Below are 12,386 nucleotides of genomic sequence, written 5' to 3' on the forward strand. Positions count from 1 at the left end.
TTTTTTTTTTTTTTTTTTTTTTTTTTTAAGTGCTGGGACTAGGCTGGGGCTGGGTTGGGGATGGGGTGGGGCAGGGTAGTCATGGGGGCTTCTCCCAAGGCGCTGGTCGCCCTACCCAGTGGTGGTCCCATGGCGGTTTTAGGCTTTTAGTTTTTTACGCTTTTATGCTTTTAGCCTTTTAGACAACCACCAACACCATCGAGTGCCGGACGCCAACGAGTTACCCGATCCAGACTGTTTTAATTGATGTCTTCTGGGGCTGGTCGTCCCTCACCTCAACAGCAAACGCAATGACGATGACGGCGACCAGCGGGACCCACCCCTTCGGGGGTATTTTAACCATCAGATCCCTCCCCGCACCCCATTGGGGTGCGGGGTCCACGTTTACCGCCGGCCGCCATCCGAGGCAGCCCACAGAGACTAGCGGCCCATGCCGCGTAACCACGAGGACATCAAATAGTCCCACGGCTCCCCCCAGCTGGGGAGAGGCAGGCAAGCCAGAGGAGCTGCCCAGCTGTGCCTGCTTCTCCCTGGCAAATTTGAATCACTGAATCTGTCCAAATCAGCACTGAATCTTCCGAAGCTGATTCAGCCGAGTCAGTTCAGGACAGTGATCTAAATCTCTGAATCGAATCACTGTCCTCCAAATCCAAATTGAATACTTCCCTATTTGCACAGGGCTAGAAAACACTGCCTTAGAACTGAGTGGGGCAGGAATCGTATGGCCATCAGGGGGCATCACAGCTGCCCCTGGGGTGTGACCCTGTTAACATGCTCTAATTTGGAAGAAATCATATGTGAGTGTGGAAGTTGGGAGTGATGTCCTGGGTTGGCCTGTGCAAAGGAAAAGTTGACATGCTGCACAGAATCAGAAGCATATAGCTTGGTGACTAGGAGCTCTGGATGTCTGATTCTTGGTCAGCTCCGCTGAAGAGTAACTAAGCCCTTCAGGGTGTGTACACACATGCTAACTTTCTGATAGTTAAACTAACTTAACTTTTATAAGATGACTTAACTGTCAGAGCATACAGAGGTATGCAGAGCTTAAACACAGCGCCAGGTAATACATCTCCATGGTGTATTATTTTGAGTTGTATTAGTTAAGGTGCTTCTAAGCTGGTGGCCAGGGGCTACTGCTGGGGAAGGCTCCCAAGATGGCTGTCATCATGTTAAGGAGCTGTATGTGTGTATGCTCTGACATGGCTTAACTTAACTAAATTGACTTAAGTTGACTTAGTTAAGTTGCCTTATTTCAAGTCAACTTACACACACCTCCTGTTATCATTTTGGTGATATGTTTTAGAAGAGGACTTCAAATGTTCAAGAAAGATTAGATCACTCCACATGAATGCACATAAGGATGATACACACAGTGGGTGCATCTACATGAGCCGCTATGTTGTCATAGTGATGAGCTATGGTGACATAGCTTGTTGCTACAGCAACATAGCATCAGCAGGCAGGAACCATGATGTCTCCACTACTGTGCAGTAGCTCATTGCTACAGCACAGTAGGGTTGGAAAAAACCCATGCTGCACCAGGACTGCACGGTACTGGTGGTTACAACTGTCAGTAACAACTGCATATCTAGGTGTGCCCAGTATGTTTTCAAGCTTATTACCCAAAGCCCAGGTATAATTTACTGTATGGAAAGGGAAAATGTACTTGTAAAACTGTAACATTAAATCTGGCCTTATGCAGCTGACTATTTCAGAATCTGGAGCACCATTTATGAATTCTGAGTCCTTCTGTGAGAAGATCAGCCATCATGGTACCACAAATTCAGTCTGAATGTAGCTACAAGCTACACTCCATAGAAGCTCACGTGGCTTGTATGGACACAGTTGAATGCATGGAACAAACAGGAAAAGGGTCATGAAAATAGGGGCACATGACTTATGAGGAGAGGCTGAGGGAACTGGGCTTATTTAGTTTGCAGAAGAGAAGACAGCAGGGTGGTTCCAAAGAGGAAAAGCTAAACTGCTCTTGGTGGTAGCAGATGACAGAACGAGGAGCAATGGTCTCAAGTTGCAGCAAGGGAAGTTTAGGTTAGATATTAGAAAAAAAAAATTTCTCACTAGTAAGTTTGCACTAATAAGGTGAAGCAGTGGAACAGGTTACCTAGAGAGGTGGTGGAATCCCCATCCTTGGAGGTTTTTAAGGCCTGGCTCAATAAAGCTCTAGTTGGAATGGTCCTGCTTTGAGCAAGGGTTGGACTAGATGATCTCTTGAGGTTCCTTCCAACTCTAATTTTCTATGACTTTATGAAAGAAGGAACAGTTCTTGCCTGAAGGGAGGAAGTCTATGATTTTCTATGATTCCAAGTCCTTTTTTATTTTTTATTTTTGAATTTTAGGTAAGTCAACAGAAAACCAGAGATTCCAAGACACAACAGATATTAACTAATTATTGTGTGAAAATATAATCTTACAAAAAGGCTTGTTTTCTTACCTTTTTAATTTTCTGATGAATAAAATCTTGTTCTTCAGAGGAATGTATTGACACTATTCCACTACGAAGCCACCCACAGACGAACTGAAAAGTGGCCCATTCTGAGGGACTTTCATGAAAAAGGTATTCTGCTCCTTGATAATAAAACCATGATGGTTCTAGAAATTAAGCAAAGGATTCACAGCTGTCATGGAAGACAGAAGACAGCATCTAGATTCTTTTGTGAGAAATTCTTTGCGATTAAAAAAATGTATCACAGGACCAAGATTCCATAGTAAAACACTAATTATCTTTAGTCTCAAATATGAGACAAACCCATTCAGGGACTGAATTCTCTCTTACCTGGAATTATACCATGTGACAAAGACACTAAGGAATCTGACACACTAATTCTAATGCACTTGAGAGGATAGCAAATTCCTGTGAAATAGTGGTCAAATTCTGATACCTTTACTGAAGGTATATCTTGATACCTCTACTTCCTGACTAAGAGCAGCAGGTTTGGGCCTCATAGGGCACATCCAGACGAACATGGATGTTTGGTTCTCTGAGGACAAACAGCAGTGGCAGCACACGCTCAGGCAGTGCACCTCTGCAGCGTGGAGAACACCGGAACGAGCGGTATGTGGCACTGTTTCCTACAAGTTTGCAGCACCGCATACCGCACGACCATACTCATCTGGACATGCTCATAGAAGCCCGCAGGGAGTTAAGCAGTTCCTAAAAAATTATTTAGTGGTAGATTTAACTTAAAACCTTTTAATAATTACTTTTACTCATCACTTAGATATATCTTAAAATGTTCCAAGATATGAAAGAACATACATACCATGTATGTACCACTCTGCACTCTTTGGTTTAATGCCTGTAAAAAAGGTATTTAAAATTAAAAGAGGTATTTCAATTTAAAATTTAAGAAGCAATATTTCATGCAAAATGCCCCCAACTGTATTGTAGAATTTAATAACTGCAATTTATTCTACTCCTTTCACTGGTCAGGTGAAAAATTAAAGATGGAATAAAACAGTGATGACAGCTGTTCAACAAACTGAACGTTTTTTTAGCAACCAAAAAGGCACTTGGTTCTAGACTTTTAGAACATTCATTGGTCTAGACCAAGGCTGCCCAACTGCTGAGTGGTGAGGGGTTACACACCATGTGGGACACATGCAAGCCCCATCTCTCCCTGAGTTCACAGGCAACCCAGTCCCCTGCTACATATAGCACATATAGCTTGGCTTCCTTCACTGGAGCAAGATGGGCAAACAGCCTGTCCTTTCCCAGCTTCCCATCCTGCAACTGCATGTGCAGCCTGGTTCCTCCTGCATGTATTGTGCAGTCACAGCAGGCAGTTTGCCCTTCATCACCCTACTGTCATGTGTAGTGCAGGCAGCCCGGTCCTACTCCTTGGGGTCCCATGTGCCTTTCATCCCCAGAGAGAGGAAGCAAAAACCAAGGGAGCTAGGAGAAGCCCAGAGACCCTGATAACTGCACCAGTAGAAGCATTGCTGGGGGAGCTGATAGCTGGGCAGGAACCTGCAGGCTGCATGTTAACCCCTCATGGGCTGCCTGCAACCTTTGGGCTGCCAGATGGACAGCCCTGATTTAGGCCATTCTAAACTATTGAGCACACTGGTATTGTTACTACATTTGCTAAATGACCACCAAACCCTAAGGGAGTCATTCAGTGCTGCCTTATTCAATACAGTGGAATTCCCATCAACAAAGAGGAGGAGGAGTCCTGGCCTGGAATAAAAGCAAATTATAGCCTCTGAACAACTTCCCTGCTTCTCTCCCATTATAAAATGATTATCATAATTATAGTTACTGTATATGAATTAAATTTTAGCTTATTAACTCTTTTACCTTTTGGTATTTTGCATATCCATTCACGCTGTTCATTGCAATTTATTGGCAAAACTGTTTTATTTGCTTTGTATGCAGCACAATTTCTTGAATCATCCTCAAAATATTTGTTCTCCAAAAATGCAGATACAACCTGCAAGTAAATAATGCTTTCATTAACCCTCTTTGAGATTTGCAGATGGGATGGTTTAATACAATATTAATAGAAGGGATTTTGAAACGTACATATGCATGTATCATCATTAGTCCATTATAAATAATTTACAGAGTAGGAAAAGCATGGGTACTCAAAATATGGTAAAAACCTAAAATAAGGCCCATGAGTACCCTCTCCTAAGGCCCTAACTCAGTACTCCTTAGGGCCTGGCAGACATGATTTTTGTTGTACTACAGGTACTGAGGAGTTTTGTTGCACAACGAAAACGTGCATGGCTTGACATTCAAGTGGCTGTCTGAAGGTGATAAAATCAGCACAGGAGCTAGCCCTGCCGGTGCTCACTAGCTAGGAGAGTTGGAGAGGTGCTACCAGGTCACCCCCAGCCTCCTTCTTCTGTGTTTTGAATGCCACCTGTTCACCTGACTGGCTAGAGGGGACATTCCCTCTTGCCTTGATTCATCCCAGGATAGTTCCCAGGTCCATCTGTTTGCCACCCCTTGCATAAAACCAAGTCACCCCAGTTCTGTGAAAGAGCAGATTTCACCATGCAGGCAATCCTAGGAATGCTGGGAATTTCTTGAACCATGGGGGAATGCCCCTCACCCTTTATAAAGGACTAACTCAGGGCAGGGGACACTCCCCACACAGCTCTAGCCATCCCTAGCACCCCAAAGAGAGCTTGAACAGCTTTCCCCCACTCCTTGCATAGGTGTCACCTTGGTTGCGTGCAAAGGACAGGAAGCGTTCCTCTTACACAAAACCAGGGTGAGGGATCAGTCATGGACCCAGTGCAGCAGCTGGGACTATGCGTATAGACGTGGTTCCCCACAGGGATGAGAGGGCAGGCCCCAATGCCCATGCATCTGGCTACGGACTGTGTTTTACAGCCCTGTTGCTGTTCTGGGACTGGTCAGAGTCCCTGTATAGCACCTGGGACTGCCCGCAGAGTATAGTGCATCCTGGGCTGCTGGAGATCTAGCCAAGTCCTATCACTCAATGTGTAACATGCAGCAAAAATTAAAGCAAGATACAAACCAGCCACAAAGATGCTTTGCATTTAAGGAGAAACAACTTTAAGGCTGGTTTGTCATTTTTATTGTGTGAAAGATAATTAGGGTTACCATATTTCCAGTATCAAAAAAGAGGACATCTGTGGGGGGGAAGTGGGGAGCAGGGTGGGGAGGAGAGGGGAGAGGGATATATGATTGTGGTGGGGGACAGTGATATGCCTGTGCCCTGCCTCTGCCCCTCACTCCTAAGCCCCACCCCCAGCCCTGCCAGTGCCCCATATTCCTGACTCACAGCACCCTACCCCTCCAGCCCTGTTGCCCACGCAGTTCCCGCTTGCACACATACACACTCTGTGTCTCTTACCTGGGAGCAGCTTGCCAGGGCCCATGTGAAGAGCATGTGACCCCTCTAACAGCGAATCACCTTGCCCGCTAGTCCCAGCCCCAAGCAGACAAGCTGCTAGTGCCCAGGAAAGCAGAGGGAAAGCAAAAATCCAGATGCTTGCTTGCATTTTAAAAACTTGCCGAGATAACAAGGACCAAAAAAGAGGACGTGTCCAGGAAAACCCAGACGTGTGGTAACCCTAGAACTGCTTGAATGTGTGGCATGTTACAACTTACTGCATGATTAACACATTCGTCTTAACATTCTGGAAGAACATGAGGTAAAACCAAACCAACTTAGCTCTGCTTTAAAACATTTTTTACGAATCGTCATTAAGTTTCATCTTGTAGTTTCCACTTCTTGGATTCAATTCTAATGATTAAACTTTTTACTTGGAGTCTCTTCATGAACTCAACATTTTGCAGTTCTTTGGAATGTCATTATTTAAAATACCATACATTTACCTGTACACAGAACAAAGTCTGAACTTGTCAATAATTAAGAGGTAGCACAAAATACATATTGAATCTGATTAAACAGATTACTATCAGCATAATGTGTGGCCAGATTTGTTGGTCATTTGTAAGGTTTTTGTGTTTTTATGCTCAGCTATAACTTGATAGGTTCTTATAGTATATAGCATGAATATTTACAGGAGTTCCATCAGACCACTGCCATGATCCTCCAGACATCGGATTTCTTTTATTAAATCCAATCCAGAACTGTCTTTCTTCAGCCCTATGATGGGAAAAAAATCCAAATAAAACACTGATATTTAAAGCCTTCTTTTTTAAATATTATGTATACTAATAGCCAAGTCTGGTAATGTAATTAGGGCAAACCATAATAAACTTATTAGAGCTTTTAGCAACACCCTGCAGTGATACTAGGTTCTGCGAAACAAATACTATTTTTTTCTGATAAAAATGAACAAATCACCAATTTCAAGATGGTAATGTTTTAAGTATTGGGTAGGATTGCGAAGCCTTTACTCCCACTGGCTAGCGTTTGCTCAAATGAAGGTTTACACTGACCTTAATGAATTATTATTCAATGTAAGGGATATCAGGATCTGGCCCACTATAGCAGGCTGAAAAAAATATAAGGAAGTTTAGCTGCAACCTGCAAGACTGAAGTCAGGATCTTTCCTACACAAAATGTTCAGGCCCTTACCGCTTAAGACAGAAGAATAAATGATTTAATTTAAGTAACACACTGCTGTAGTAGCTGAGAACTACTGAAAAATGATCATATGAATGAAGATAATTAAAAATACTCTCTAAGAAAAATATGCTCTGGGCTTTCAATGTTCAATAAGATGCTGTCTTGATCTTTTACACTTTTTTTCTGATTTGTTTTATTATTGAATGATTTCAGTCTAAGGCCTTGTTCTTGTTCCCCTCAAATCCAATGGCCAAACTCCCATCAATTTCAATGGGAGCAGGAACAGAACAGACCACAGTGCACACTTCAGGGAGAGATGACTCCTGGGAAGGGAAGGCATCCACCACATGCCGAGGGGTAATTCCCTGTTCTTGGCCAGGATGGCCGATCTTCTAGATAGGGCTTTAAACTAAGATCACCGGGGGACAGGGAAACACTGACTGGAGCATGCCTGGGGACAAGAATGCTCTGAAGTTGGGGACACTAGGAGAGCCACTCTTGCAAGACTTGAGGGAATGGTTCTCCCTCAACATCACAGGAAATTGAGGGTCACAACTGGAGGACTCAGGTGCCTGTACACTAATGCCAGGAGGATAGGGAACAAGCAAGAGGAGCTAGCCCTCCTACTCTTCACTGGGCATTATAATTTAGTAGGGATTATGGAGACCTGGTGGGACTCCTCACATGATTGGAATGTAACCATAGAGGGCTATACCCTGCACAGAAGAGATAGAGTAGGAAAGAAAGGTGGAGATGTAGTTCTCCATGTGAGAGAGCAGTACACCTCCTTGGAGGTTGATATCAATTCCAAAGAGCAGCTTGAAACCCTCTGGGTCAAACTACAGGGGGAGCAGGGTGAGAGAGACCTAACTGTAGGTGTATACTACAGACAATCAAACCAGGGGCAGAGCTCGATCTGGAGTTCTCTTGAGAACTGGCAGAGGCCACGTGTGCACAAGACATGGTCATCATGGGTGACTTCAATCACCCAGACATCTCTTGGGAGGAACACTCGGCTAAGTTGAATCAGTTGCGTTGCTTCCTGACCTGTATTGAAGAGCTCTACCTGACTCAAGAAGTGCATGGGCCAACCAGAGGTCTCCTAGACTTGGTCTTGGCCAAAGGAGATGATCTGGTGAGCGACTTGAATATAGAGGGTAGCCTGGGCAATAGCGATCATGAAACCATCATGTTCACTGTCCATCACAAGGCAGGCAAATCAGCTAGCAGGGTTGAAGTTCTGGACTTCAAAAAGGTGAATTTCAATAGGGTCAGGGTAATAGTAGAGGAAGCAATGCGGGATCAGGGACCGAAGGTGAAGGAGTGTATGAAGAGTGGTCATTCCTCAAGGACATGATCCTCAAAGCACAAAAGAAGTCCTTTTCCATACGGAGGAAAGGTAGGAGAAGGGCTGGTAAGCCCTCTTGGCTTAATAGGGATATCATGGTCCTCTTGAGAAAGGAGAAAGAGGCATACAAACAATGGAAGCTTGGGACAGTCCCCAAGGAGGACTATACAACAACGGCTCTCACTTGTAGGGAGCAGATTAGAAAGACTAAGGTGGAGACTGAATTTAAACTAGCGACAGAAATCAAGGGCAATAAGAAGTCCTTCTTTAGGTGTATAGGGAACAGGAGAAAAACAAATGGAAGCGTGGGGCCATTGCTTAACAACTCATGACAGCTGGTTACCAACTCTAAGGAGAAAGCTGAACTCCTGAATTACAACTGTGCTTCGGTATGTCACCAAACTAAGAGGAAAATCATATTAGATAAGGTTCAGAATGGGCATGGTGGGAATGACTGCCTTCCTACTGTTGACGTTGAGCTGGTGCATGATCAGTTAGAAAAGTTAGACATTTACAACTCAGCAGGGCCGGATGAACTTAATCTGAGAGTGCTGAAGGAGCTGGTGTAAGTCATCGCAGAACCTCTGGTGAAACTCTTCCAAAACTTGTGGCACCTGGGGGAGGTCTCTGAAGACTGGAAGAGGGCCAATGTGCCCATCTTCAAGAAAGGAAGGAGAGAGGACCTGGGCAACTATAGGCCAATTAGCTTAACTTTTATCCCAGGGAAAATCCTGGAAAAATTCATCAAGGAGTCTATGTACGATATGCCTGCAGAAGGTAGGATTCTGAATGACAGCCAGCATTGCTTCATTGCAGGCAGGTCTTGTCTTACCAATCTCATCTCCTTTTACGACCAGGTAGTTTGCCACCTGAATGAGAGAGAGGAGGTTGACACTGTATACCTAGACTTCTACAAGGCCTTTGATCTGGTATCCCATGATGTTCTTATGGGAAAATTGGAGGACTGTGGACTTAACTGCTTGACAGTTAGGTGGGTAGGAAACTGGCTGTGGGGTTGGACCCAGAGAGTTCTAAAGAATGGATCTGTGTCATCCTGGCGAGAAGTGGCTAGTGGTGTCCCTCAGGGGTCCATGCTTGGTCCAGTGCTTTTCAACATCTTTATCAATGATTTGGATGCAGGAGTGAAGAGTTCACTGGCTAAGTTCGCAGACAACACCAAGTTATGGGGGAGCATGGTCAAACTTGAAAATAGGCTGCAGATGCAGGCGGACCTCAACAGGCTGGCAAGTTGGGCAGATCAGAACCAGATGAAGTTCAACACAGAGAAGTGTAAAGTGCTCCATCTGGGGACGAACAATCCCCAACTTACTTATAGGCTTGGTGGTGCCATACTGCTTAGCACCACGACTGAAAGGGACCTAGGGGTAATAACAGACCATAGTATGAACATGAGCCGTCAGTGCAATGCTGTAGCCAGCAGGGCAAACAATACTTTGGCAAGCATTAACCAATGCATCTCAAGCAAAACCAAGGAAGTGATTCTTCTGCTTTACTCAGCATTGGTAAGACTGCAGCTGGAGTACTGCATCCAGTTCTGGACACTGCACTTCAACAAGGATGTGGAAAAGCTTGAGGAAGTCTAGAGAAGAGCCACCCGTATGATCACAGACTTGCAAGGCAAGCCATATGAGGAAAGGCTGAGGGACTTGGGCCTCTTCAGCTTGAAAAAGAGAAGGCTGAGCGGGGACTTGGTAGCAGCTTACCACTATATCAGGGGAATATATTAAGGGTTTGGCAAACAACTGTTCACCAGGACAACCTTGGAGAAAACCAGGAATAATGGCAACAAACTCCTGGAAGACGGTTTCAGGCTTAACAGTAGAAAAAAATTCTTCACAGTTAGGGTGTCCAGATTGTGGAATAAACTCCCTCCAGAGGTGGTGCAGTCACCTACCCTGGAAATCTTCAAGAGGAAACTGGATGGTCACCTTGCTGGAGTAACCTGAACCCAGTTATCTTTCCTGCCTAGTGCAGGGGGTCTGGACCTGATGATCTTGCAAGGTCCCTTCCAGCCCCTTACAATCAATATGTCTGTGGGAAGTAAGGTGGTGGGAAGGGCAAACAAGGTGTCAGTTTTCAAATATTTGGAGGAGTGCCGAAGGAAGATGGAAAAAATAATGTTCTCCCTTGTCACAGAAGCAGGACATAAAGCAGTGAGTTTAGATTACAGCAAAGTAGATCAGTGTCCTGTAAGACTTACTATGAGATGAGTAGGTTTACGGAACTTGCAGAATCTCCTTCATTGGAGATGAAGATATAGCAGACCCATTATTTGTGTAGGAAGTTGGAGCAGATAACCCTTGAAATCCATTCTTAACTTATGATTCTATCTTTCAAAGGAATTGTATTAGAATTCACTGTTGTGTTGCTTCTAGACTAATATATTTATCTCAAGTTCATCAGTCAGTGAGGGAAATTAATGTCAGCTATTGGCCATCATTGGTGAGATCAAAGGGGCATGAATAGCACTCTTTTCTTTCATTTACTAGAATTAAAAAGGCTTTGTTAATGCTAAATTATATACATATTTACCGATCAAATATCATGCTTAAAAAATTATTCAAAAATTCCTCTTCGTAGACATGGGTAAAGCTGGCAAGGTGTGCTCCAAAATCTTGGCATAATGCTTCTGCTTCACCCCATGTTCTTTTCTTCAGGACTTTTTCACTGTGAAATATCTGCATAGTAAAATACATTTTTTAAAAACAATAATTTTTTACTAGTGATTCAGAAATCTCTGGAGATGAAAAAAAGTTTGGGCAGTGCTGTTTGCCTTTGCAATAAAAATATACACTTTGCTAGGTATGTATTCCTGGCAGTATAGTTATTTAGGCAATAGCTTATTTGGAAACACATTATAAATGGGGCCAATGACTTTTCAATCTAGTCCATTTCAAGAGGGAAAAGATCAAGTGAAATAAAGACTTTTTCATGCCAATAGTGATATTAAGAACAGTACATAAAAATACACAAATCAAGAGATTTAGGTAAGCCTTTTTTGTTGTTTTATACCTTGTAGCAGTTGAGCAGATTAGAATTTGATTCCCATCCAAAGTAACAAGAAGTGACAGGCCTTCCATACTTAGGCTCAGTTTCTTCATATGATTTGATTTTCTGCTTACACAATGCCATAGCTTTGAAGCTTTTGCAACTTTTCACATCCCAAAATCCAAGAGACTGCCCTCCTCGAATAACAACACACTGTCCAGAATGGCCTAAAACAGAAGAAGGGCACTTAATATCAGAATAAAATATCTTGGTTCCAGGCTACAGCTTCATCAATTAACACTGGACATTTTTTACAAGCCTGTCAGATGCACTGAAATAGATTTACATCTTTTTTCTAATATGGTTTTGTGTTAGATAAGTGGTCATATAGAGTATGCTTTTACTCATTGATCAACATTATGATAAAATTGTGAACTCAGTCTAAAACGATTAATTTATTAATTTATTGCTCCCGGGCAAAGGCATGGAGAGTATTAAGTAGTGAATTTCCTGTTCCACTAATCAATTTATTAGCCTGTTCTGGCTAATTCAGCTTGTAAAACAAGAGGCCATAACAAAGGATCCTGTTAGGAAAGGTGGGAAGGAAAATGTAGTAGTATTTTTGTGAGCTGCAGTCTAAAGGGTCCAAGATATTCAGTAGCGACTAATGATCAGGGATCCAGGTTTTCCATTTCCCAAGGGAAAATGGAAAAAAATGCAGATTTCCCCCTTTACCTGAGGAAAATACAGATTTCTAATTTTAACAGAGAAACCCATGGATTTTGCTGTTTTGCAAAGAGCTCTCTGCAGGCTGGCAGAGTCCCAGCCTGTAAGGGGGCTGGGGGGGAGCAGGAGGAAGGTGGTCAGGCAGGGGGCACCATGTGCATGTAAGTGTGGGAGGCATTATTGAGGCCTCCATAGGGAAGAAGGGAGTTGGGCAGGGCTGTCTGAGGCTGCTGGTCAGCTGGGTTGTGTGTGGGGCTTGGGGCTGCAAT

At 43.6% G+C, this 12,386-nt stretch overlaps 1 protein-coding gene across 2 annotated transcripts in view; it reads right to left on the bottom strand.

Moving 5' to 3' along the window:
• The window catches only part of PLA2R1 (phospholipase A2 receptor 1), a 108,889-nt gene that overhangs the window by 35,329 nt on the left and 61,174 nt on the right, over nt 1-12,386 (bottom strand). For both annotated transcript variants that reach the window (XM_019522691.1, XM_019522690.1), the window contains exons 12-17: nt 11,416-11,618; nt 10,936-11,081; nt 6,524-6,608; nt 4,319-4,451; nt 3,282-3,317; nt 2,453-2,610 (exon numbers count right to left, since the gene is read on the bottom strand). In XM_019522691.1, the coding sequence (XP_019378236.1) occupies nt 2,453-2,610; nt 3,282-3,317; nt 4,319-4,451; nt 6,524-6,608; nt 10,936-11,081; nt 11,416-11,618 (761 nt within the window). The remainder of the gene's footprint in view (nt 1-2,452; nt 2,611-3,281; nt 3,318-4,318; nt 4,452-6,523; nt 6,609-10,935; nt 11,082-11,415; nt 11,619-12,386) is intronic.

Source organism: Gavialis gangeticus, unplaced genomic scaffold (assembly GCF_001723915.1).
Source record: "Gavialis gangeticus isolate Ggan-Ray unplaced genomic scaffold, GavGan_comp1, whole genome shotgun sequence".
Classification (NCBI taxonomy): Eukaryota; Metazoa; Chordata; order Crocodylia; family Gavialidae; genus Gavialis; species Gavialis gangeticus.